Source organism: Schistocerca gregaria, chromosome 3 (assembly GCF_023897955.1).
Source record: "Schistocerca gregaria isolate iqSchGreg1 chromosome 3, iqSchGreg1.2, whole genome shotgun sequence".
Taxonomy (NCBI): domain Eukaryota; kingdom Metazoa; phylum Arthropoda; class Insecta; order Orthoptera; family Acrididae; genus Schistocerca; species Schistocerca gregaria.
This window is the reverse complement of record NC_064922.1, coordinates 636,640,950-636,667,533: the sequence shown is the minus strand read 5'-3', so window position 1 is coordinate 636,667,533 and position 26,584 is coordinate 636,640,950. Positions and strand designations below refer to the sequence as shown.

General features: G+C 43.8%; 1 protein-coding gene across 2 annotated transcripts in view; it reads left to right on the top strand.

The window, feature by feature from the left end:
• The window catches only part of LOC126355975 (dipeptidase 1-like), a 746,627-nt gene that overhangs the window by 576,753 nt on the left and 143,290 nt on the right, over positions 1-26,584 (top strand). For both annotated transcript variants that reach the window (XM_050006585.1, XM_050006584.1), the window contains exon 3: positions 7,029-7,185. In XM_050006585.1, coding sequence (XP_049862542.1) covers positions 7,029-7,185 — 157 coding nt within the window. The remainder of the gene's footprint in view (positions 1-7,028; positions 7,186-26,584) is intronic.

Here is a 26,584-nt window from a genome sequence, read left to right as displayed (position 1 = left end):
GTCTGGATTTGAGTCTGCTGGAGCCACACTCTAGGCCAAATATTGAGTGACGAGCATTTTTTTAAGGTTTGTTTTAGCTTCTCAGTATGTTCATGGGCTTTCCTACGTGAGTCAGGGTTTGTGAAACCTGCGGCCCTGAAAAGATTTTCTATGGGGGTGGGTTTCATGCAGCCTGTCACTATCCTGCATGTTTCGTTCAAGCTAATATCTACCTTTTTTGCGTGGGCGGATCTGCGCCATTCAGCAGCTGAGAAGCACAAAGCTTGGGCTGACGTTCTGACAACGTTACGTTTGGCACCCCATTTGCTGTTGGACAGCTTTCTTGTTAGGGAATTTCGTGCTTCTACCTTTTTGCGTGTTTTTTTCGCAATGATATTTGTATGTCAATGTTCTGTCCAGCACGACTACAAGGTAGGTGGGAGTATTTGTGTGTTCTAGTAATGTCCCATCACAGGTAAGATTCAGCCTGTACTTTGCTGCCTCGAGTTCAGATGGAATGCACTCACTTGAGTTTTGGAGGGATTGGGTTTTAGAGAATTCTTTTTGTAGTAGGTTGACATTATAAAAAGGGCGGTTTCTAGTTTCTCCTCGATGGCTTCAAACCTGTTGCCTTGAACTGTTATTGCCAGGTCGTCTGCATATACAAAATTTTTGGTTTTGTCTGGAGTTGGTTGGTCATTTGTATATATGTTGAATAGGATTGGCGCCAACACGTTCTCTTGGGCGAGGCCATTTTTCTGGTTTTCCCCTCAAGCAATGCGAAGAAATGTCTATTTTGGAGCAGGGATTCGATTATCTTGACTAGGTGGTAGTCTTTCAGGGTCTCGTAGATTTTATGCAGTAGTGTCCGGTGTTCTACTGTATCATAGGCGGAACTTGGTCGAATAGTGCCAGCCCGTTGATTAGTTTGTTCTCAAACCCATCCTCGATATGTTCCGTCAATGCTAGAATTTGTCTGGTACAGGACTTTCCAGGTCTAAAACCAGCTTGGTGTGGAACTAGCTTCGAGTCAAAGATCTTCTTTATTCTGTTGAGGATCAATCTTTCATAGAGCTTAAACAGGTGGCAGAGAAAGGTTATGGGTCGATAGCTCTTCGGAGACTCTGAGTCCTTCCCGGTTTTAAGGAGAGCCACCACTTTTGACTTCCTCCACAGTTTCGGGATTTGAAAGGTTTCAAGGCACACGTTAAAAAGTCCAAGTATTCAGTCGCTGGCGCCAAAGCCGAAGTTTTTAATCTGTACCACGCAAATATCATCAAACCCAGCGGCTTTCCCATTCTTCATGGTATTTATGCCGTTGTTCAACTCTTTCATGCTAAATGGTTTCTGGAAGTTGGTGTTTTCCGTTGGCCGTAGGCGTGCGATTTTGGTTTTCTGACGTTTGGAGTTGAACTTGCCGTTTGGAAGGAGTTGGTTGGCCACCTGGTTTGGAGGTACGTTGGCAGGGGCCTCGCTTAGCCTTGGGTTAACATTCACTTTCTTAATCAGGTTCCAGGCTATTTTGCTACTGCGGGACATATCCATTCTTTCTAGGGTTGCTATCCACTTCTTCTCGCGTGCCTCGCTGAGGGCTGACATTAAAGCTGTGCCACAGGTGATGGTTTCTTCGCTGAATGCGTCTTCCGCGAACAATACTTGATACTTCTCCAGGATGTCCTTTGACGCATTTGAGAGCCCTGGGATATAGTGTTGTGTGCACTCCCTAGGAATATAGCGTCTAGATACCTTTCGCAAAGTCTCATCAAAGATAATATAATTATTTGGTGTTGGGGTCAGACTGGCTAATTCCTCATCCAGAACGTAGTCGGTGGTCACATTAATGTGAGTGGTACGTGTGAGTGGTACATGTATGTACCAAGAGGTAGAATTTGGCTGCTGTCTTCCTCAGCATTTGGCAGGAGATCTTCCATTTTGCGTCGGAAGCTCATCCTGGACCGGTCACATAGAAATCATAAGACTCCAGGACGTGACTGTCTTCTTCATTCTCATTGTTCAATTATCAGCGGATACAATTTGATAACATGATCGGAAAACGACTACGCCTACCGCCTCGAGTCGCTTAAGCCCTAGTGTTTCGTTACACATTTCTTGTTCACATGCATAACGTTGGCCGCGATAGACACACCGTTCTCATGCAGCGTTACCAACTCCTCCTGGCAGAATCGGAGTAGCAGCTTACTGAATGATGCGAGCCACCTCGACTCTGAAGTATGCAATGATGACTGGTTCATCTCTATTGCTCCATCATCACGTCAATCCCCGCTACCGCCCAATCGTATAGCATTCTAACTGGTTAAATGTAGATTCCACAGATATGGCACGTTTTACCGCACTCGTCTGGCTATTTATTGACAATGTTGCCATTTATGTGTCAGAGGATTGCATATGATTATCTGCAGTGAATTCTTCGCTGCAACCTTTGAGAAGGTAGTTCTCAGGAATGCAAGTTCCTATTTGCAACAAAGAAATATTTTAATGATAACATTTTCCGTAGTACATCACATTTCAGTTTCTTAATTTATCAGTTTAGAACTGCTGCTAGAAGTGAAGACTTCTATCGCCTTAGTGGACATTGATTATCTCAGCTGGAAACAGTGTGTCTGCGGGGGGAGAGGGGGGGGGGGGCGGAGGGGGAGGACAGGGGTCTGGCAGAGTCTCATGAAATCTTACGTAAAAGGGGGGAGGGGAGGCAATGAACTCACGCCAATTTTTAAAGTCAGGAGTACATACTACACTCCTGGAAATTGAAATAAGAACACCGTGAATTCATTGTCCCAGGAAGGGAAAACTTTATTGACACATTCCTGGGGTCAGATACAACACATGATCACACTGACAGAACCACAGACACATAGACACAGGCAACAGAGCATGCACAATGTCGGCACTAGTATAGTGAATATCCACCTTTCGCAGCAATGCAGGCTGCTATTCTCCCAAGGAGACGATCGTAGAGATGCTGGATGTAGTCCTGTGGAACGGCTTGCCATGCCATTTCCACCTGGCGCCTCAGTAGGACCTGCGTTCGTGCTGGACGTGCAGACCGCGTGAGACGACGCTTCATCCAGTCCCAAACATGCTCAATGGGGGACAGATCCGGAGATCTTGCTGGCCAGTGTAGTTGACTTACACCTTCTAGAGCACGTTGGGTAGCACGGGATACATGCGGACGTGCATTGTCCTGTTGGAACAGCAAGTTCCCTTGCCGGTCTAGGAATGGTAGAACGATGGGTTCGATGACGGTTTGGATGTACCGTGCACTATTCAGTGTCCCTTCGACGATCACCAGAGGTGTACGGCCAGTGTAGGAGATCGCTCCCCACACCATGATGCCGGGTATTGGCCCTGTGTGCCTTGGTCGTATGTAGTCCTGATTGTGGCGCTCACCTGCACGGCGCCAAACACGCATACGACCATCATTGGCACCAAGGCAGAAGCGACTCTCATTGCTGAAGACGACACGTCTCCATTCGTCCCTCCATTCACGCCTGTCGCGACACCACTGGAGGCGGGCTGCACGATGTTGGGGCGTGAGCGGAAGACGACCTAACGGTGTGCGGGACCGTAGCCCAGCTTCATGGAGACGGTTGCGAATGGTCCTCGCCGATACCCCAGGAGCAACAGTGTCCCTAATTTGCTGGAAAGTGGCGGTGCGGTCCCCTACGGCACTGCGTAGGATCCTACGGTCTTGGCGTGCATCCGTGCATCGCTGCGGTCCGGTCCCAAGTCGACGGGCACGTGCACCTTCCGCCGACCACTGGCGACAACATCGATGTACTGTGGAGACCTGACGCCCCACGTGTTGAGCAATTCGGCGGTACGTCCACCCGGCCTCCCGCATGCCCACTATACGCCCTCGCTCAAAGTCCGTCAACTGCACATACGTTTCATGTCCACGCTGTCGCGGCATGCTACGAGTGTTAAAGACTGCGATGGAGCTCCGTATGCCACGGCAAACTGGCTGACACTGACGGCGGCGGTGCACAAATGCTGCGCAGCTAGCGCCATTCGACGGCCAACACCGCGGTTCCTGGTGTGTCCGCTGTGACGTGCGTGTGATCATTGCTTGTACAGCCCTCTCGCAGTGCTCGGGGCAAGTATGGTGGGTCTGACACACCGGTGTCAATGTGTTCTTTTTTCCATTTCCGGTAGTGTATTTAAACGGATAAAATTTTGTTTTATTGAATTCATCCCGAGCGTAGACAAAATTAAAGTCCTCACGCATCTTAGTGGTCGTTCAAAGTTAATTCCCTGATTTGGCTCTGAGCACTATGGGATTTAACATCTGTGGTCATCAGTCCCCTAGAACTTAGAACTACTTAAACCTAACTAATCTAAGGACATCACACACATCCATGCTCGAGGCAGGATTCGAACCTGCGACCGTAGCAGTCACGCGGTTCCGAACTGAGCGCCTAGAACCGCTAGACCAACGCGGCCGGCAATTCCCTGATTTGAAACAAGTGCCGCACCTTAGATTTTGTTAGGGAAGTTCGTTGCCGTGCTGGTCGAAATCACTACGTTTCGCCCAATGCGCAAGTCATGACATTTTGGAACGTATGTAAACCCGATTTTATTGTGTTCAGCACGAATTTGCATCAACAATTTTGCAATGCGTCTCTTAATCAGCATGCCAACAAATCAACAGACATGTGGGAGCAAGAAGTTTCTTTTTGTGAGAGGGAGCTTAGCTGAGGTTCACCAAGAGGAATTCTGTTAGTAATCATATAAATCAGTAGATTGAGATGCTGCGTAATGATGCGGTTGGAAAGAAGGTAGAAACAATGTTATCTTTCTTCTGAAAAGTAAAGATCCAATGACGTCTAATGCATATATTAATGTTCACTGAAGAGCCAAAGAAACTGGCGCACCTCCCTAACATCGTGTAGAGCCCTCGTGAGCACGCAGAAGTGCCGCAACACGACGTGGCAAGGACTCGACTAACGTAAGAAGTAGTGCTGGGGTAAATTCACATCATGAATCCTGCAGGACTATCCATAAACACGCAAGAGTACGAGGAGGAGCAGATCTCTTCTGAACAGCACGCTGTAAGGCAGCACAGATATGCTCAATAATGTTCATGTCTGTGGAGTTTAGTATCCGGTGGAAGTGTTTAAACTCAAAAGAGTGTTCCTAGAAGCCCTCTGTAGAAATTCTGGACGCGTGGGGTGTCGGATTTTCCTGCTAGAATAATCCAGGTCTGTCGGAATGCACAATTGACATGAACGGATGCAGGTGATGAGGCGCGTTGCTCACGTACGTGTCACTTGTCAGATTCGTATATAGACGTATGAGAGGTCCCATATAACTGCAACTGCACACGCCCCACACCATTACAGAGCCTCCACCAATTTTAGCAGTCCCCTGCTGACATACAGATTCATAAGATTATCTCCATACCCGTATACGTCCATCCGCTCGATACAATTTGAAACGAGACTCGTCAGAACAGGAAACATATTTCGAGTTAAGAGTCCAATTTCGGTGTAGGCGGGCCCAGGGGATGCGTAAAGCTTTGTGGGGCGGAGTCATCAAGGGTACACTAGTGGACCTTTGGCTCAGAAACTCAATATCGATGATGTTCGTTGAATAGTTCGCGCGATGAATCTTGTTGATGGCCCAGCACTTAAATCTGCTGCAATCTGCGGAAAGGATGCACTTTTATCACGTTGAACGAGTCTATTCAGTCGTCGTTGGTCCCGTTCTTGAAGGTTCTTTTTCCGACCGTAGCGATGTCGGAAATTTGATATATTACCGGATTCCTGATATTTACGTACACTCGTGAAATGATCTAACGGGTTAATCTGCACTTCGTCGCTATCTCGGAGATGTTGTGCCCCATCGTTCGTGTGCCGTTTATAACACCACGCCCAAATTCGCTTGGACCTGTCACTGGAAAAGTAGTAACCGATCTAACAACTGCGCCATACACTTTTTCTCTTATATAGGCGTTGCCAACCGCAGCACCATATTCTGTCTGTTTACATATCTCTGTATTTGAATACGCATGCCAACACCAGTTTCTTTGGTGCTTCAGTGTGTGTAAGTACCAGTAAAAGTTTAGTATTTTAGGAACCTGTCAAAACGGTTAGTACTCTCTTCGTGGAGACTTTTCGTCAGTATGTCGCCGTTTGTGTATCCGTCCAAATAGCACTTAGTATTTCGTATGTTTACAAAAGTGTTTTTAATCGCGTGTTAAAACCTCTGTTTAGTACGCATTTTAAATGAAACATAGTTTAATTACTTTGAGTCTGTATTTAAAACAATTCTTTTACCCTCACGTGAGACAGAGAGGAGAAGAACCCCCCACATCTCACCAAAACTCAACGAGGGATTCAAACTGTAAAGAAAACTTCTCTCAAAATTAATAGACGTCGCCTTATGTGGTTAAGGCTGAGACCAAGAATTATAATTATTTTCCCATGGGGGGAGTACAAATTGGGTACCTACTGCTTCCTACTTTTTATATACTGCATGACGCTCTACCAAGCAAATAGCTACCAAACAGTTTCAAGACGGAACGACCCACGCGATATCAAGGGAAAAATAGGAAATGACGTATTATTGGTTATTAAATTGAAATGAAATAAAGGTGAACACCACATCTAATTACGCTGATAGACAATAAATGAAGTCAGAGAAATCTCTGCCGGATTCGAAAGGAAAGCACTGGATCAAAGCTCCAGTGTAGTGTGGGTGAGCAGGTAACAGACAATATGGTGGAACAAGTTGGACGCTTATGACTGAATAGTGTATTCCATGATGAAATCTCAACTCTGCCGCTACCAAGCAGCGAATATCACAATGTAGAACATATCTATATTCTTAACCGCTTTTTGTGAAAGTAATTGTAATAGGGCAGTAGCATCATAGTGGCCACATAGTACCCTGAAAATGTTTGTGGAGCTTAGTGACTCCTATGGTTTTCTTTCAACAACATTGTGACACATGTGATATGAGGAAGATGAGTTCCCAGTCTTTGTCGTATCGACGTTATCCACTCACAGGTTGTGTACGGCGTGTTTCAGGCACAACGACCTGCCCTGGAATATCCGCAAGTTCGTGCACAACCAGCTGCGGGAGTTCAACCTCGCGGCCGACCTGCGCTCCGTGCAGCCGTGGTCACGCAGCGCCTGGTCCCACACGGACCTGCAGCGGCTGCGCATGGGTCTCGTCGGCGGGCAGGTGTGTGGCAACAAGTAGCTTCAAATGTGCTGCTGCGCTGCCTACTGCCCGTGGCCACTGGAACTGGAGATTTCTTCTGCCAGCAGTCCAATCCTAGAGATTACAGGAGCCAACTCAGCTGCACCACTACGCATTCAATGTGCTACGATCGGTCACAGCACTATAAACGTGTAATGATACAGCTGAGATGGTTTCAATTAATCGTTAAACTTAGCTTCCGCTATGGTGCTCCTCTCGAGTACTGGTATATGTAGATAAACACACACACACACACACACACACACACACACACACACACACACACAGACCGTCGAAGTTTAAGCACCGGCACCGGCACTAGCCCATGTCTTCGGCAGCAAGTGTGACATTTGTACGCTGACGGACAGTAGGCGCAACAGTTGGTTGGTTGGTTCGTTTGTGGTGTTTCAAAGGACCAGACTACAGAGGCGATCGGTCCTAGACGCAACGTCAAGCACGTTGTTTGTAATTCAGTGATCACAACTAATTGCCTCGACCGCCGGTTGAGAAGATGGAATGGTTCTAATGGCTCTGAGCACTATGGGACTCAACTGCTGTGGTCATTAGTCCCCTAGAACTTAGAACTACTTAAACCTAACTAACCTAAGGACATCACACACATCCATGCCCGAGGCAGGATTCAAACCTGCGACCGTAGCGGTCGCACGGTTCCGGACTGCGCGCCTAGAACCGCGAGACCACCGCGGCCGGCTGAGAAGATGGAGCAATCAATAATTCAAAAACAGTCTTAATCGCATTTATTATTGTTATTATGCCACCAACCGGTTTGAAACCGACGTAGGGGTCATCTTCTGGGCGTTTACACCATTGGTCGACTGCTGGTGGTGTCACTCCTGTCTAAGTAACGGCAGGAAACTATGCCGTTATGTAAGACAGAAGTGACACCACCAGCAGTCGACCAATGGTGTAAACGCCCAGAAGACGACCCCTACGTTGCATTCAAACCGGATGGCGGTGTAATAATAATAATTAATGCGATTAAGACTGTTTTTGAATTATTGATTAATCATACCAATCGCAGCTTCTCTCCGCAACCATGTTGTCCAAAAAGATGGAACAAGGTGCTACGTAAACGGGACTTCTCTCCTACGTATGCGATGCTCTGTTCCGTCAGTGGATGACGATTTCGGGCACCGGCCCATCCGCAGCTTATTTATCTCCTTCAGCCCTTCAAAATCTCTTGGGTTTGTATATATAAAGATATACTGCAGAAGGGAACCCATCTGCGAATTCATCGTCCATCAAAAGGGAAAAGACCACTCTCTACACAACAGGTTGCTGCATCTTCTCGGCTGGCGATGTCAAGAAGTTGCAAACAAACAGTACTTCGAAATTTGTCGCACCATTTCTGGTTTACCATGTATCTGACATATTTGTGCTGACGCTTCTTGCGAAGCTAGGCGCCATTTTGCTGAATTCGCCGTCTCTGTATCGACGACACTACACCAAGTTTGCAGGGTTTTCTATCTCAATAAATCAGAGATAACCAAGTCTCTGGTTCAAGGGCTGTGCTCGGGCAAGAGTTCCAAAGCGCTCAGTCTCGCTTCGCATTTCCCCCACCAACAACGTGCGCTGTGTGATCGTGAGGAGGGGAAAAGGGGGAAACTACGAAAAAGACGGATTTAAATGGCATGCAGTCGCACTCCATTCAACGTGATTTTATATTTCTTATTTTTCAACAGAATAGATCGCAAACAAAATAACTGATTTTAGCCCGCTGAAGTAATATACTTATTTTCTTGTACAAATTATCGGCATATGGACAGGCGCAAAATAAAGTTTCTGTGTTTCGCACTCCAGTTGCCATGTAATAGTGACCCAGGTGTTTCACAAAAATGTGTCGTTCGAAATATTGCAACATCATTGTGAGGACTTGGAAACTCTATCAGAGTAGTGCAATGTAAATGTCCTGGACAGTTTTAATGTAAAATCGTTGTTAAAATTTGAATTATCTTGCAGGTCAATCAGTACAAACTGTCCTAATACGATCACACGCAAAATATTTCACAGAGTTTGGTATTCTGTGTTGCCACGTGATACTGATTTATTTAGTTTTATTATCGAAGAGAAAGTCTTTCACACAAATACGTCGATCGAAATATTGTAGCACTTTTCCTGGTGCTTGTGGGGACTCTACCTTACCAAAGGAATGTAGATGCCCTGGACATTTTTAAAGAAAAAGGATTTGTCTTTAAACTGGAAATACCTTGCAGGTCAGTCAGTTACATCTCTACATGCATAGTAGCACTTCCTACTGAAACGGAAAACTGTCTCGTAAAGAGCTCGAAAATAGATGTAAGATTGACGGTGCCCTCAAAATCTTGATAAAACTATTCATCTAATTCTTTCAAGGCCACAATGAATTCTCCAAGCTATGTGTTTCCTTTAACGTCAGTGAACTTAGGGAACTGGTTTTTGACGGAATGTGTTCCTTCTACGACGCGATTTAGTTTTTAAATGCATCCCAAATAATCCCGAAGTAATTTTGTTTCTAATGGCCCCCGCAGCTCGATATAAGTCGTGTAAAGACATTATGAATTAAGTTCCAAAAGCTGCTTCTATTTTGAGATATTTATTTAATCACGACAGGCCTGTTTCAGCACTATTGCCATCATCAAGCGATCTGAAAGTAATGATTTTGTTATATATTATTTCCTAGGGTTCGCTGGTAGCCTACCTATCATATATGACATTGATAACCATAAATGTGTGGAATTCTTAACTTACCCATAACACCGCTGGCTATAACTTCCAAAAAATATAGCCTACGGAAGCTACGTCATAAAATAACGTTAAAAGATGTAAGGAAAGCGCTTGACTGACTAACCAGTGATGTTACAGGTAAGTTAAGAATTCCATAAATGTATGGTTGTCAATCTCATATATGACAAGTAGGGTGCCATCTGCCCTAGAAAATATAATAAAACCATTACTTTCAGATCGCCTGATGATGGCAATAATGCTGAAACAGGAATGTCATGATTAAATAAACATCGCAAAATAAAAGCAGCATTTTGGACTTTGTCGTGATTAAATAAACATCTCAAAATAAAAGCAGCATTTTAGACTTAATTCATAATTCAGTAGTAAATTGCCTTGACATGTCTCACTGTGTGCAGTGTGCGGTGAAGCCTACTTAAACTGTCAAGTCTGCAATCCATTTTCGATTTTCTAATTTCCTTTCATACAGTCCTTTTTCCTTCATAAAAACAACAACAGCGAGTCTTAAATCGAAAAATTGTTCCATGCGTGCCTTCTGACTTAACCAACTCATTTTGCACTAATGTATGAGGTCTCTAAACTGTTCGCTAAGTTACAATGAAAGATGCGGCAACTACCAAAGAAATAATGCGTGAGACTTCAGAAATTTTATTATTTGTAATACCAGTTACATCACGTGCCTAATGCCTGCGAATTTAGCACAAAGTGCTCTTTGATATACAGAACAAAGAATCCCGTCCCTCGACGGTTGTAATTTTATGCTCTTACATTGTCAACTCAGTCTTTAAGTTCTTTCTGCATGGTACTCTAGTCTCGGTTCGTAGCAAATACGCAGTACCCATCGATTATGCGAATTTGGGATTTTGATCCCTCTCTTCTGTTATAGATCGCAAGCTTCCTCGTTCTCTGCAAGCAGCCACTGGATCTATAGACGTCCTTCAGACGGTGAACAAATAGCGAAGGGTAAACAGCGTTGACACCACAGTTCTGCCGAACTTGGGAAGTTCTGCAGTTTGGAGAATGCCACATCGCTATGGTAAGTGAATTGGCTCTAAGTTCCGGGTACTTCCGAGAAGGACGGAATAAACCGAGTGACACGCAGCTCGCACACGCTGCACGCGTTAAGTTTGGCACGCCATGGCAGGACCAGCTGGATGATTTTCGACAAGAAAACCTCAACAAAAGATGTCTGTAAGTGGGAAAGTTATTTTTAGAAGCTAATCAAAAGCTGACTTCCCACCTTTCAAACACAGCAGATGAATGAATTACAGACAACGCACATAGCTTATGAACACCTCAGAGAGTCTATTCCCTGCTGTCTCTCAGCGCCACAGCGCTACAATGAATAATGCCGTAAAAACCGGAAGCATTTTTTGGGAAGCATCAGTGAGAATTTTGTTACTAACAAAAGTTATTCCCGTGGACGCGATCACACCAAGACGTTTGATGCAAACGCTCTGAAACCCCTGAACTTAAAATTATTACCGCCCAGGAGTTCTGAAACGGAAATGTTGCTGATGTTTTGTTTTCGCAGAAATTAAGTGTAACCAAAGGCCTATAGCTAATGCGCAAATGCATATTTCAGTAACCACTGAACTGTGTATTTATTTCAGTAATTTTTGTATGTTGTAATTCCGTTTGATATTACCACGGACACAGAGCAGACAGATCATTCCATCTGCACCACCTGATGATGCCGGAACGGTTATTCGCTGAAATATCGTGGAACTTCGACGATTGGATCCGGCTGGACACCCGAGAACCTTACATATAACATGTCTTTTACTTACTGTGGTTTTATTCAGTTCGTCTTTGGTTCATATCAGTCCCTCAAGGAATGGGCAAAGTTCTGGTAAACACAGAATATTTCTCGTAGCTATATGAGTGTAGAACGTTTCGTAGTGGTATACCTCCTTCTTCGGAACACTGCGATCTGTTGTCTGTACCCAAAACTATAGTGCGTATAATACCCACTTGTCAACATGGTGCTGGCAGTGCAGTCGTGTAATTGTAGACAGTAGCAACTGTTATTAGCATTTAACACTTTTAATTTGCATAGCGACCACATGTCACCACGGCGCTAGCAGTGCAGTGAATTCAGACAATGCGAACCACAGTGACAATAATTGTATTCCGCTGTACACTTGGTGCAGAATAAGCATTGTTTGTCGGAGTGATTGTGTGACACCTTGTACCAGGAATGTCTTCATTTTCGTAAGGCACACTGATATGGACACCATACAGCCCTCTTTGCAACGTGCAGCGATAAAGCGCTGTATGTACAGCAAGTGTTTTACTCTTGCAGCATAGAAGTTGTCTGTCGTACATTGTACCACACTGTGTATAGTCCCTTTCCAGACGAGTTATAACGCGAGGTATAGAGAGTGCAAACTTCTCTAACTTTATGCCAAAGTCGGTTTGTTGACATACGGATCCCAATAAAAAATCGCGACTTAAGATTCCACCCATTATTTCTCACTAATATCGTAAATAAACATATAACAAATAAGAACCAATATGAGGACAATACAGTGACTTTAATTTATGTGCACCCCTAACTACGGGGGTTGGAACTTTAATAGTGGGAACTATTAATTTACAGCTAGTACAAAATAGATACTTGTTTCAAAGTTTTATTGACCTTCAAAGTAGTCACCAGCATGGTGTATAAGCCGTTGCAAGCGATGTGAAAGTCTTAGGTTGTAGGTTGTGTTCCAAAAATGAACAGCATAGAGAAAGAAGTGATGACACTTTCTGCTGGACATGACGATCATTTTGCAGGCACGTGCAGTGTAAGCTGTTACCAATTTGTTTCACTGATGGGGCTGCTAAGTGCTATACCACCAACTGACTACCCTGACTTAAGCCCTCCTAAGTTCATCTCGATTTGTAAACTGAAGGAAACACTTCACGGCATTCGCTTCAGCACTGCTAAAAATTCGTCGGGCAATAGACCGTGCTGCTCGAACTGTCAACACAACTGGCACTGCTAAGAGTATCCTACGACTACCACATCGCTGGCACTGTTACACACAATGCAGGTGACTACTTTGAAGGTCAGTAAAACTTTGAAACACGTATCGATTTTGTACGAGCTGTATAAAAATAGTTGTCACTACTAAAGTTCCAACCCTCGTACATATACGAAGGGCACTAAGTGCCTAAACCCGTTAAGGGAAAGAAAATTTAAATAATGCAACTTGTTGCTGATTATTTCTATTTACAATTTAGTCGCACTGAAATTACTCATCTCAGCGCCAAAGCTGACAGATCTCTTCATGCAAGTCCCTACCTTACCTTGATAACTAACGAGAAAAAATTTCTTTACAAGAATCCACTGCAATCCCCGTATAGAACCAGTGACATCTGTCAGAGTATAAACGTATCAAAGTATAGAGATTTTCTGAGATTTTTTGTGACATGTAGAACATATATGTGATCATCTATATTCGTTTCATTGAATCAACTAACAGGCCCCAAGAAAAAATTATAAAATTCCTCAAACATGAAAATATCAAGCAGCTATTCCTATACTGTCTGAGTGTTCAAAGAGTACTACGCATTAGAAATATCAACATTGCTCTTACACTGTGGTTGCCGTGACATATCACACAGAATATGGCATCTTACAACCACCAAAAAATTAAAGACACATCTGTGCAGCTAGAATATGTGTTCCCCAAATACTGTGAGTGAAACTGAAGTTTACGAAGTGCATTGCTGTATAGTGTGTATACAGCACTTGTAAGTTCACTTACTATTTGTAGTACCTCTTCAACCCTTGAACGACAAATCTGAACGACGTAGCGTCCGCGATAAAATAGTAAAGAAACGTAGTACTCCCAGTGATATCGGGTCGTCATCGATTAAGTAGTAAGCCAAAATTACTTTAATATAGTTTAAGAATAATATAGTATGTTATATCGACTGCTTTTGACGCCCCAATGTCCTGACGTTAGTTACGTCATAATGGGTCAACTGTTTTCTTGATTCCACAAATTCATTTAATTTTAACTTTGCGGCCAGTTGCTGTTGCTGTCGCCAGAGGCGATGTAATGAATTGGGGACCAGCCAAGCAATTAACGAGGTCGGATGGTCGCTTGAAAATCACACTGAGTCGATCCCTGTGTACTAGGCCGACAGCTGTTAACCCTTCAGGCATGTTAGACCTGGCTTGTCCTTTCCCCCGTGCATCACGAATTAATATACGCTATGCCTTAAGCTAAATCAACCGATCAACTTTTTCTGGTCCAATAAATTATAACAGATCAAGGCATTTAATATGCATGGTAACGATGTGAAGCTTATTGGCTTCACATACAAGGGGTGGACAAAATCACTGAAAAGCGTTCCCGAATATAAATGCTGATGCTAGCTGAGCCTGCAAGTTGCTCTGTGGTATTGAACCACGGACGGCTTTTGTGATACGTCCACAGTACGTTTAGTCAGTCGTGTTCAGAGCAGTACTCTGCGTAAATGTGAGTGCATTATGTAGGAGATCAGAGCACCCTAAAGTGGACAGATTGTTGGAGCTCTTGCGATGGAAGCTACGTAACCAAGCTGACCAAAGAGCTTGTTGTTTCAAGAGGCACCATATATAGGTCTTATACGGCATATAGCGGAAGCTAAAAACGTCAACAGCTAAATAGCAACATGGATAAAATTGTGTGTTGAAATATAATGGTAGAAGGTAGTTCTAGAGGACTGTGAAGAAAAATAAGTGGTCGATAGCTGCAAACGTCACTGCTGGACTGAATGTCGCACTGCTAGCAGACGGAATTTCACACCCACTCATCAGCAATGAAAATACCTGAACCAGGAAAACGACACGCCGAAACAATAATATCTGGACTATGGAGCAATGGAAGAGTTCCATTTAGTCAGATAAGCCTCGTTTCATACTGTTGCCAACTTCCGGCCTGGCTTACATTCCAAGAGTGAAACATACCGTAGGATCCGTGATTATTAGGCCAATCGTATCTTGGTATTCCATGAGCCTAATGGTTACTCTGCAAGGCCATATTACTGCCAAGGATTATTTTGGCTAATCAGGTCCATCTTAATGTTCAACGTTTGTTTCCTAATTGTGACCCAGTATTCCAAAACAACAGGGCCCCTGTTCGCATAGTCAGCGTCCAGCCCTGGGTTTTTGAGCACGACTATCCTTGTACCTTCTTTCGCTACCACGGTCACCAGACCTCAATAATTTGGAACCCTAGTGGTTCTACGTGGGAGAGAAGGATGCGTGATAGCTACTCACCTTCTCCATCGTTACCAAACCTTGTCACTAGTTTCCGGGATATATAGTGTCAGATTCCCTTGAAAGCCATACAAGACCTGCATTCATCTACTCCGAGACGACTGGAAACTGTTTTTAATGCCAACGTGTTTTCTACGTCTTACAAGGCATGCAATGTGTTGTGTTTTCGTGTTTCCTATTTTTATTCATGCCATGTCTTTTCCTTTTAATCACGTCATATGATCATGACGAAGTAAGATGCCGCAAAGGAGTGAAAGCCATTCGCATCTTGACGATGACGACGGGATAGTTTTTGAGTAGCAAGCGACGGGACACAGAATTCCAAATATAGCACTTAATCGGAACGGATTAAATGAACATCAGGGAGTAGGTTTAATGGAATGAGTGTAAATCTGGATAATGTCATAGTGAGTTTATAAAGAAAGTGGGCAAACCAAGTTAACGTAGGTCATGGTATACGAATTGGTCGGAAAATGAAAATATTAAATAAATTTATTATTAACTGAAAAGTTTATTATTATCTGGATTACAATTTATTTAACGTCTATGTTATTCTTTGAGTCTTTCTTTATAGTTCAGTTAATGTACATTGATAGCATGAATGACGAATTGCTATTGTGCAAACTAAAATGTCTCAAAACTTGCTAGAAATGGCTGTGCTGGATACCAACGATCTCATATTTCATCAATGACTCGGCTAAAGTTTCCTTGGTCGCCTGTAATCTAGAAATATAGTTTACATCTCCTCATACCAACTGTGTTTGTATAGATAGAATTCTGCTGTAAGATTTGTATGATGAAACTTCCTGGCAGATTAAAACTGTGTGCCCGACCGAGACTCGAAAGTTTGGAAGGTAGGGGACGGATACTGGCGGAAGTAAAGCTGTGAGTAGCGGACGTGAGTCGTGCTTCGGTAGCTCAGTTGGTAGATCACTTGCCCGCGAAATGCAAAGGTCCCGAGTTGGAGTCTCGGTCGGGCACACAGTTTTAATCTGCCAGGAAGTTTCATATCAGCGCACACTCCGCTGCAGAGTGAAAGTCTCATTCTGGATTTGGATGATGTTTACGGCAGTGTAGTATTTCATACATTAGGAACAAGGACAATAATGTTTCCCAAAGAGGTAATGACGGTGTGTGCAGATCCGGTCGTTGAAGCATCCAGCAATCATCGTTTCGAAAATTCTACGTGATGTGGTCTGTAGCCACTACTTTAAATCAGTTACTCCGCAAAGAAATAAAATCTCTGATATCATTTTCAGTAAGAAAATAAATTCTTGATTGCTTTACATCCGTCTGGAGTGAAATATTAACTAACTGAATGAACCTCCGACAGCCTTCGACGGGTGCTGCCAACTAATCAAACTGAGATTAAGGATGATACATGTACTGTATCAATCTCAGGAGGAAAGCGAGCTGCTTCGTTAATTTAACATGGGGGGAGACTTACTCTCCTTGGAATAGCGCTAGAGTTGTTACGAGCATAGAGTTCTAACAACGACGAGGTCTCTCATAGGCGAGTATCCAGCCTGAAAGGTGGCCTTGTGTCATCCCTATAGAAAGGTACTGCACGTAGTCCAGTTACAGAAACTGTTGTGTCTGCTCTGCACTGACGCCTAAGTGCTGAAGCAGAGGCTCCTGACGGTCCCCTCGCGCACTTTGAGGCGGTGTACTGACTATTTGCTTGTACTTCAGTTCTTTCGGGGATGGACCATAGGCACATTCACTGGATCTCAGTCGGTTCCAGCCAGATTTTATTCCTGCATTTAATTACTATTTTACTGCCAAAAATAAAGTTTAACGATTTCGTTGTTGAGAAACACGGACTTTCAGTTAACAACATTGGAAAAACAAATATCTAATTTCAATACTTACTGTGCCTCTGTGACTACAGGGTAATTATTATTTTAAATGAGACACGTTAAATAAAGGCACGGAACATCACATAGACAGTGTCACTCATAAGAATGATGCATTACAGAGCCCGTTGAATATTTAACTACTTGATAATTACCCTAAAAAACACTTGCTTTGTGTACAGACCTGTAACACTCAACCAAAAATGTTTGGTTAGGTGAAGCTGGGAAACTGCTGCTCTCTGAACCATTTCGACCATGACGTTGCCCATTTATTTTCCACAAAAATAGAGGTATCGTAATGACTCATTCTTATTGCAATCTCGCTTCTTCAATTTTCTACCTCACTGGAAATCATTATTATCCTGAGTCTCCTACACCCTCACCCGTGACTACAGATGAGGTAGACTCCGGTAAGTAGCGTCAGGGGCGTTTTTTCCTTCCCGCCCCCAACAGGGACAAACAGCAGATAGAACGTATTTGCTGCTTCATATCAACCAAGACTAATCTAACTGAAATTTAGAAATATTATTGCAGTACATTTTCATTCAATACTCACCAAATCAAAGTTGACTTATAGCACAGTAACGTCGTATGATCCTCCAACCGCTATTGAGAAAGACAAAACATTTTAGAAATAGCTCTTAGTGGTCGTACGTTGTACACTGGTCGGTGTTTCATACTGGGCAAAACTTTGCCCGCCTAAGTTTGCCACGAGGGTACTGGATGCTCATACTGCAGTTCTTAATGGACACGTTGAGAGCAAATCGATCGCGTGAATTGTTCTTACTGTAGCTTTATTGTTGTGTAGCTTTTGACCTGCTCATCACACCTTTTACTCGTTTTTGAGTACATGTGAATGACACTGGAACAACCTTTCTTCAAGGTGGCATCAGTTAGACGATAGATAACGAAAATGCATAAATTGTCACTCATGGCACTGAGAACTATTCCGAAACTAGTTTGGCGATAGCATATAAAGCGCTGGCTTAAGAAAAGAGTTATAAATTTAGTATAAACACTGAGTATACACTGGATGCCTAGGAAAACTACTGAACAGCAGAGTATTATCTGAATTAATACACACATCAAAAGAAGTTTATCGCAACCTCGCTTCCTAGATTTCCGTAACCTACACAGAAAATTTGAAATTATTTCCGCCATTGTTATTACTAATGAAAACCGCACATTGCATGTTGCATCACCATACAGCGAGACCTTCAGAGGAGATATTCCAGTTTGCTATACACACCGGTACATCTAATACCCAGTAGATCGTCCTCTTCGCATAGTTTCTCCACGTTCATCACGGTACCGTTGTTCCAGATTGTCCCACTCCTCAACAGCTGTTCGGCGTAGATTCCTCAGAGTGGATGGTGGGTCAAGTCGTCCATAAACAGCAATTTAGCAATCTACCGCAAGCATGTTCGATAATGATCATTTCTGGAGAATATGCTAGACACTCTAGTCGGACGACGTCGCTATACGCTGGAGGCGCGAATTGACGTCCATGAAGACGGTTGCCTAGCCAATATACTGCCGATATGGTTGCACTATCGGTCGGAGGATGGCATTCACATATCTTACAGCCGTTACGGCGCCTCGCATGACAACCATCGGTGTACCTCGGCCCCACTTAATGCCACCAAAAAGCAGCAGGGCACCTCCACCTAACTGTACTCACTGTAGAGTGTGTCCAAGGCGTTCAACCTGACAGGGTTGCCTCGAAACACGTCTCCGACGATTGCCTGCTTGAAGGCATATGCGGCACTCATCGGTGAAGAGAACGTGATGCCAATCCTCAGCGGTCCATTTGGCACGGTACTGGGCTCATCTGTACCGCGCTGCATGGTGTCGTGGTTGCAAAGATGGGCCATGGAAATCGGGAGTGGAGCAGCGCATCATGCACAATTTAAGTCGTTACACGAGCTCCTGTGGTTTCACGTATTGCATTATTCAGCATGGTGGCGTCGCTGTCAGGGTTCGTCCGAGCCATAATCCTTAGGTAGTGGTCATCAACTGTAGTAGTAGCCCTTGGGCGGCGTGGGCGAGGCACATCAGCGACAGTCCCTCTCTCTATATCTCCTCCGTGTCCGAACAACATCGATTTGGTTCACTCAGAGACGCCTGGACGCTCCCCCTGTTGAGAGCCTTTCTGGAACAAAGTAACAATGCGCACGCGATCGAACCGCGGTATTGACAGTACAGGCATGGTTGAACTACAGACAACACCAGCCGTGAACCTCCTTCCTGGTGGAATGACTGGAACTGATAGGCTGTCGGAACCCCTCCGTCTAATAGGCTCTGCTCATGCATGGTTGTTTACATCTTTGAGCGGGTTTACAGACATGTCTCAACAATCAAATGGACTGTGTCTGTGATACAATAACCACAGTCAACGTTATCTTCAGGAGCTCTGGGAACCGCGGTGATGCAATAATTTTTTTGGTGTGTATATTAGTATAACAAATAGTAAACATATGTACAATTTACTCATGTCTTGGTGAGTGGAGATATTTAGAACGTACATACAAATTTCAAATGACTTGGAAATAAAACTCGTTTTTGTTTGTCGTTACACTTGTTCGCAGTCGAACTGATCGTATCCCAAATAGAGGTTTCTCTCCATCCCAAAATTATTAGCACAGTTGATCACAGCTAACGAAACACAAATTTCTCTTGACCTTCACTGCAATTTACAACAAATCTTAATGTTTACGAGTAGTCTGAATGCTGTCAGACCTCTGTTTCACGCACAGTACGTCGCTGGACGAATACTACAATTGTGGTTCAGCCCTGTTTGATTATTTTTTACATTTTATCCAACGGTTATACATTTTGGCACTTTTTTAATTTAGATAGACGTCCATTCACGGCGTTTTTACAATTAAGGCGTTCCCGTTTTGTTAGTTAATCTATGGCGTGACCGCATCTATTTGCCCTGAGCTGTTCGCTACGTGACACGTCGCGTGGAGGGGCCCCATGCGCCGGAAGGGGGCTGAGTGCCAGCACTTCCGCCCGGCGCGCCGCATTATCGTACACAGAATGGACGCATTACGCCACCGAGCGCCCTGCAAGATATCAGTAATTGAGGCCGACATCAAATTGCGGCCGTGTCGCCGTCCCCCTCCCCCTGCAGCCGGTGGCTATCCGGGCTGACATCAGACGCGCCCCAGGATTGCCCAAATTACACAGGCGGCCGCCTGCCCTGATGGCCACCTACGCCGGCTCATCGACGGGCACGTCCATCTACGCACCTGTTACGTGGAACAAGGGAACAACGTGATAAGGGCACTTTGCTCGTGCAAACGACGCAGGAATCCGGTGCAGTGGATGTGACACCTATAAACCATTGTAACAGAGGGCTATAAAGTGACTTTTATGTCTTCCATGAAAACTGAGCTGGACAATCCGTGCAATAAGTATTTTGTTCATCATGTCGCAGTATGGAGATCGTATCGAACGCGTTCTGTAAGTCAAGGAAGACGGCACAACCTGTATATATGTACGTTTTTACTGCGTTCTGAGCCTCGTGGACAGACGGACCGTGCTGAGGTCCACATAATGGTTGCCTGCCGAATTTTTGTTGATTCGTTGACAAGTGGAAAAGTATCAGTATAAGCAAGACACAACACACCCTCTTCAGCGATACAGTCACATAGTTTTGTTCCTCCGTTCGACGACCCTTCTTGATAACTGCAATGACCTGCACATTTCTCCAATCAATGATCCCCCAACGACCTACGGAATACCTCTGGTGGAAGAGGAACAAGTTATTTCGCATACAATATCTAGAATCGTACACTTATCCCAAAAAGTCCAGAGGTCTATCCTCTGTTCAGTGGTTTCAGTTTAATTTCTTAGGATTGTCAGATCCGTGAATAGATAGATCCATAAGTAATTATTTCTCGTTACAGGTTGCTTTGTATCCAATTAAGAGAAAACAGAGAGCATTTTGAAATAGTGAACAGGCAATAAATGGAGTTTTATTTCGGATAACGAATTACACTGAAGCGCCAGAGAAACTCATAACGGCATGCGTATACAAACACAGAGATATGTAAAGAGGGGTTGCTGTCATCAACACCTATATACAACAAGTGTCTCGGGCAGTTGTTAGATGTTTTACTGCTGCTACAATGACACGTTATCAAGATTGAAGTGAGTTTGATAGTGGTGCTACAGTCGGCGCACGAGTGATGCGACATAGCATCTCCGAGGTAACGACGAAATGGGAATTTTCCCGTAGGACAATTTCACGAGTTTACGGTGAACATCAGAAACCCGGTAAAACATCAAATCTCTGACATCGCTGCGGCTGGAAAAAGATCCTGCAATAATAGGACCAACGAGGACTGAAGAGAGTCGTTCATCGTAACAGAAGTGCAACCCTTGTGCAAATTACTGCAGATTTCAAGACTGGGCCATCAACAAGAGCTTGCGAACCATTCAACGTAACATCATCCATATGGGCTTCCGGAGCCAAAAGCCGACTGGTGTAAGCTTGATGACTGCACGACAAAGATTTACGCACCACCTGGTCCCGTCAACATCGACATTGGACTGTTGATGAATGGAAACATGTTGCCTAGGCGGACGAGTCTCGTTTCATATTGTATCGAGTGGAAGGACGTGTACGGGTATGGAGGCCAAGCCGTAAATCCATGGACGATGCATGCCAGCAGGGGACTGTTCAAGCTAGCGGAGGCACTGTAACGTGTGAGGCATGTGCATAGGGAGTGATATGGAACCCCTGACATGTCTAGATACTACTGTAAGAGATCACACGTACGTAAGCTTCCTGTCTTATCACCTGCATCCATTCGTGGCGATTGTGCATTCCGATGGACTTGGTCTATTCCAACAGTATTGCTAAAAAGTGGCTCCAGGAACACACTTCTGAATTTGAAGACTTCTGCTGGCCACCGAACTCCCAAGAAGTCAACTTTATAGAGCGTATCTTGGATGCCCTGCAGAAAAACTCTTAACCCCCATGTCCTATTAAGGATTTATGGACAGCTCTGCAAGATTCATGGTGTCATTTCTCTCCAGTAATAGTTCGTACATCAGTCGAGCCTACGCCAGGTCGTGTAGCGGCACTTCTGCCTGGTCACAGGGACCCTACGCAATATTAGGCAGGTGTACCAAATCCTGATGGCAGAATTTATAAAACAATCGCTTTGGCAAGCGCAAATGTTTGCTCCTATCGACTTGTTGCCAGGTTGTTTGTTATCCCGTAGTAGGAATCCATGGTGTTGATTATTCAATGTGACCTTAACAAGAGCCAATACTATTCAACCTGCCGGCCGGGGCGGCCGAGCGGTTCTTTTTTTGTTCAACCTGAAGAAAGAAGAATCTATGACGGAAACAAAAGATTGGTTCTGGAGTACAATAAAATCCCAATTAAAACGATACTAATGATGAGATCCGCTGATGACATTGCTATTCTCAGTGAAAGTGAAGAAGAACTGCACGATCTGCTGAACTGACTAAACAATCTACTGAGTGCAGATGATGTTGAAAATTATGTGGACTGATAAGGTAACGACGGAGGAAGTTCTGCACAAAATCGGAGAGGAAAGGAATGTATAGAAAAGACTGAAGGATGAAGGGACATGTGGAGAAGACATCTGTTAAGACATTGAGGAATATCTCCAATGTCCTAGAGATATGATGACTTCCGTGGTACAAGAGGGAGTTGTAGGAGGCAAAAAAAGTAGAGGAAGACAGAGACTGAAATTCGTCCAGCAACTAATTGTGGTCGTAGGCTGCAAGAGAAACTCTGAGTTGAGGGAATTTGCACAGGAGAGGAATTCGTGGCGGATGGCATCAAACCAATTGGAAGACTGATGAATGAAAAAGAAAGTTTATGTATACGACCTCTTTTGTACGTTTTAACTTGTACAGTTGGGCATATGTATGTATGTACTTGTATGTGTATATGTTTTAATGCAGTCTGATTATTTTATTCTTGTCTTATCTACAGCGCAACGGCCTTGCCGCAGTGGATACACCGGTTCCCGTGAGATCACCGAAGTTAAACACTGTCGGGCGTGGCCAGAACTTGGATGGGTGACAATCCGGCCGCCATGCGCTGTTGCCATTTTTCGGGGGTGCACTCAGGCTCGTGATGCCAAATGAGGAGCTACTCGACCGAACAGTAGCGGCTCTGGTCACAGAAAACCATCTAAACGACCGAGAGAGCGGTGTTCTGACCACATGCCCTTCCTATCCGCATCCTCAACTGAGGATGACACGGCGGTCGGATGGTCTCGTTGGGTCACTTGTGGCCTAAAGACGGAGTGCTTTATCTACAGCACTCATGCAGTGATTAAGATCGATTTGCAACGGAAATCAAGATTTCTACTTCATTGACCAAAGCTTGCTTTGGTTATTAAAATGATTTCGTAGCACCTCATAAAAAGACTTCCACACATATCCACGTCAGTCATTTTCTCTTTACATTGCATATTGTTTCCATCCACACTACTACATAAAATCATGTTTATGCCAGAGTAACTCAACTGTTCTAAATACACAGACAGAGCCTAAGATCAAGTGAGCCACACTCTGATTTACAATCAATTTTCTATATATTCTTGTCACCGGTTTCAGGTATTCATTGCAGACAATGTATTTTCCTAGGAATTAATTATTTTGTATGGAACAGTGTACCATGTTGTTGTTATGGTCTTCTGTCCTGAGACTCGTTTGCTGCAGCTCTCCATGCTACTCTATCCTGTGCAAGCTTCTTCATTTCCAGGTACATACTGGAACCTACATCCTCCTGAATTTGCTTAGTTTATTCATTTCTTGGTCTCCCTCTACGATTTTTACTCTCCACGCTGCCCTCCAATACTAAAATGGTGATCCCTTTATGCCTCAGATCATGTCCTACCAACCGATCCCTTCTTCTAGTCAAGTTGTGGCACGAACTTCTCTTCTCCCAAATCCTACTCAATACCTCCTCATTAGTTATGTGATTTACCCATCTAATCTTCAGCATTCTTCTGTAGCACCACATTTCGAAAGCTTCGATTCTCGTCTTGTCCAAACTATTTATCGTCCATGTTTCACTTCCATGGCTACACTCAATACAAATATTTTCAGAAACAACGTCCTGACACTTAAACCTACACTCGAAGATAACAAATTTCTCTTCTTCAGAAATGCTTTCCTTGCCATTGCCAGTCTCCATTTTATATCCTCTGCACTTCGATCATAATCAGTTATTTTGATCCTCAAATAGCAGAACTCCTTTACTACTTTAAGTGTCTCATTTCCTAATGTAATTCCCTCAGCATCACCCGAATCAATTCGACTATATTCCATTATCCTCGTTTTGCTTTTGTTCATGTTCATCTTACACCCTCCTTTCAAGATACTATCCATTCCGTTCAACTGTTCTTCCAAGTCCTTTGCTCTCTCTGACAGAATTAAATCTCATCGGCGTACCTTAGAGTTTTTATTTCTCCTCTATGGATTTTAATACCTACTCCGAATTTTTCTTTTGTTTCCTTTACTGCTTGCTCAATATACAGATTGAATAACATCGGGGAGGGGCTACAAACCTGTCTTACTTCCTTCCCAACCACTGCATCCCTTTCATGTCCCTCGACTCTTATAACTGCCATCTGGTTTCTGTACAAATTGTAAATACCTTTTCGCTCCCTGTATTTTATCACTGCCACCTTCAGAATATGAATGAGAGTATTCCAGTCAGCATTGTCAAAAGCTTTCTCTATGTCTACAAATGCTAGGAACGTAGGTTTGCCTCTCCTTAATCTAGCTTCTAAGATAAGTCTTAGAGTCAGTATTGCTTCACGTGTTCCAATATTTCTTCTGAATCCAAACTGATCTTCCCCGAGGTCGGCTTCTACTAGTTTTTCCATTCGTCTGTAAAGAATTCGTGTTAGAATTTTGCAGCCGTGACATATTAAACTGATAGTTCGAGTGTACCATACGATACTATTTTACGTCGTGAGACAAACATTCAACTAAAACTGCCGTAAAATTCATATCAAATAGTAAAAATACTTACATTAGAGAAGCAGTACTGGCCAAATCGCTCCCACCTTTTTTTATTAAATTTAGCAACCAATTATCTTGGTACAAAGCGTCGTATCTCACATTGTTCAACATGTTTATTCGCTTTACCTGTAGACCAATTATTTTGGGTTACATATTCACATCGTCTTCTTAGTACCATTCCTATTAGGTCGTAATAAACGGAAAAGTCAACTGGAAATGTTTTATCTTGCATAGGTAACTTAATTTCCAACGAACAGTTTCCAATATCGAGTGACTAACAGCATTTATGTGATGCTGTACCGTCTGTATTAATATACATAGCTTAATGAAATAGTCGAAGAACATCGTGTGTGGCTCACTTGCAGTCAGCAGCAGTCTCATAATTTTGTAACGACAATAGTTTGCCACTTATCGCAGTCGGAAGTGTGCATACATTTACCACATGTGGCTGTGGATCAGAGGTTGTCAAACGTGTTTGCTCAAGGGCCAATACTGACAGTGTGGCCTGGCACCACTGGTCGTATATGTACTAATACTGTAGTTTTATTGGCTAGCTGTACCCTGGCCTCACTTTGCTGTAGCTCGGTCTGGAAAAGAAAGAAAAGAGAAAGTATGTATTTGTAATATGTATGGAAGTTGGATGTACGTCCTGGTTTCCTTCTCTTCCTAGTCTCTCTTCATTTCCCTCTTTCCCATCCTTTGTCCATCTCCTCCTGCTTCCTCATCTCTCCGTCATCTTCTCCCCCCTTCCCTCGGTCCATCTTCTCCCATCTCTCTCGATATCCTCCTGACCACTCTCTCCGTCCATCTCCATTTTCCTGGTGTCTAATTCCAGTTTCTTCCACACTTCTGTCCATTTATATCCTCTCCTGTCTCTCAGACCTTAAGCCTGGCTTATTGTTACTGCAAATTCAGTTTTCTAGCCACAAGTTTTCTTATTTGCTAACATATGCTGCGAAGTCGGAGCGCACGAAGTTTTCTGTAACATATATAGTGAGTCACCTAACGTTACCGCTGGATAAATTTCGTAAACCACATCAGATACTGACGAATCGATTCCACAGACCGAACGTGAGGAGAGGTTCTAGTGTAACTGGTTATTACAAACCATAAAAAAAGTGCATGGAAGTACGTTTTTTAACACAAACCTCGGTCTGTGGAATCGATTCGTCAGTATTTGATGAGGTTTACGAAATATATCCAGCGGTAATGTTAGGTGACTCACCCTGTATATATATTCGTGAAATCAGACTTCACAGCGTGATTTCTCAGGTAGTAGCAGTACAAAAAGTCTCACAAATTTTCGCCCTGCTCATCTTTCAGGTAGTAAATGGACGATAAATATTGGCAATGTGGCAGCACTGTTATCACGTGTAGAGTAACAATATCTGTCAGCAGGCAGAGCAGTGCTGTGCGAGTTGGTGCAGTAGTTCAGCGTTATGGAATAGCGTGCAGGAGGTTCGTGTTCCGATAGTGATTCGCCGTTTAATTGTTT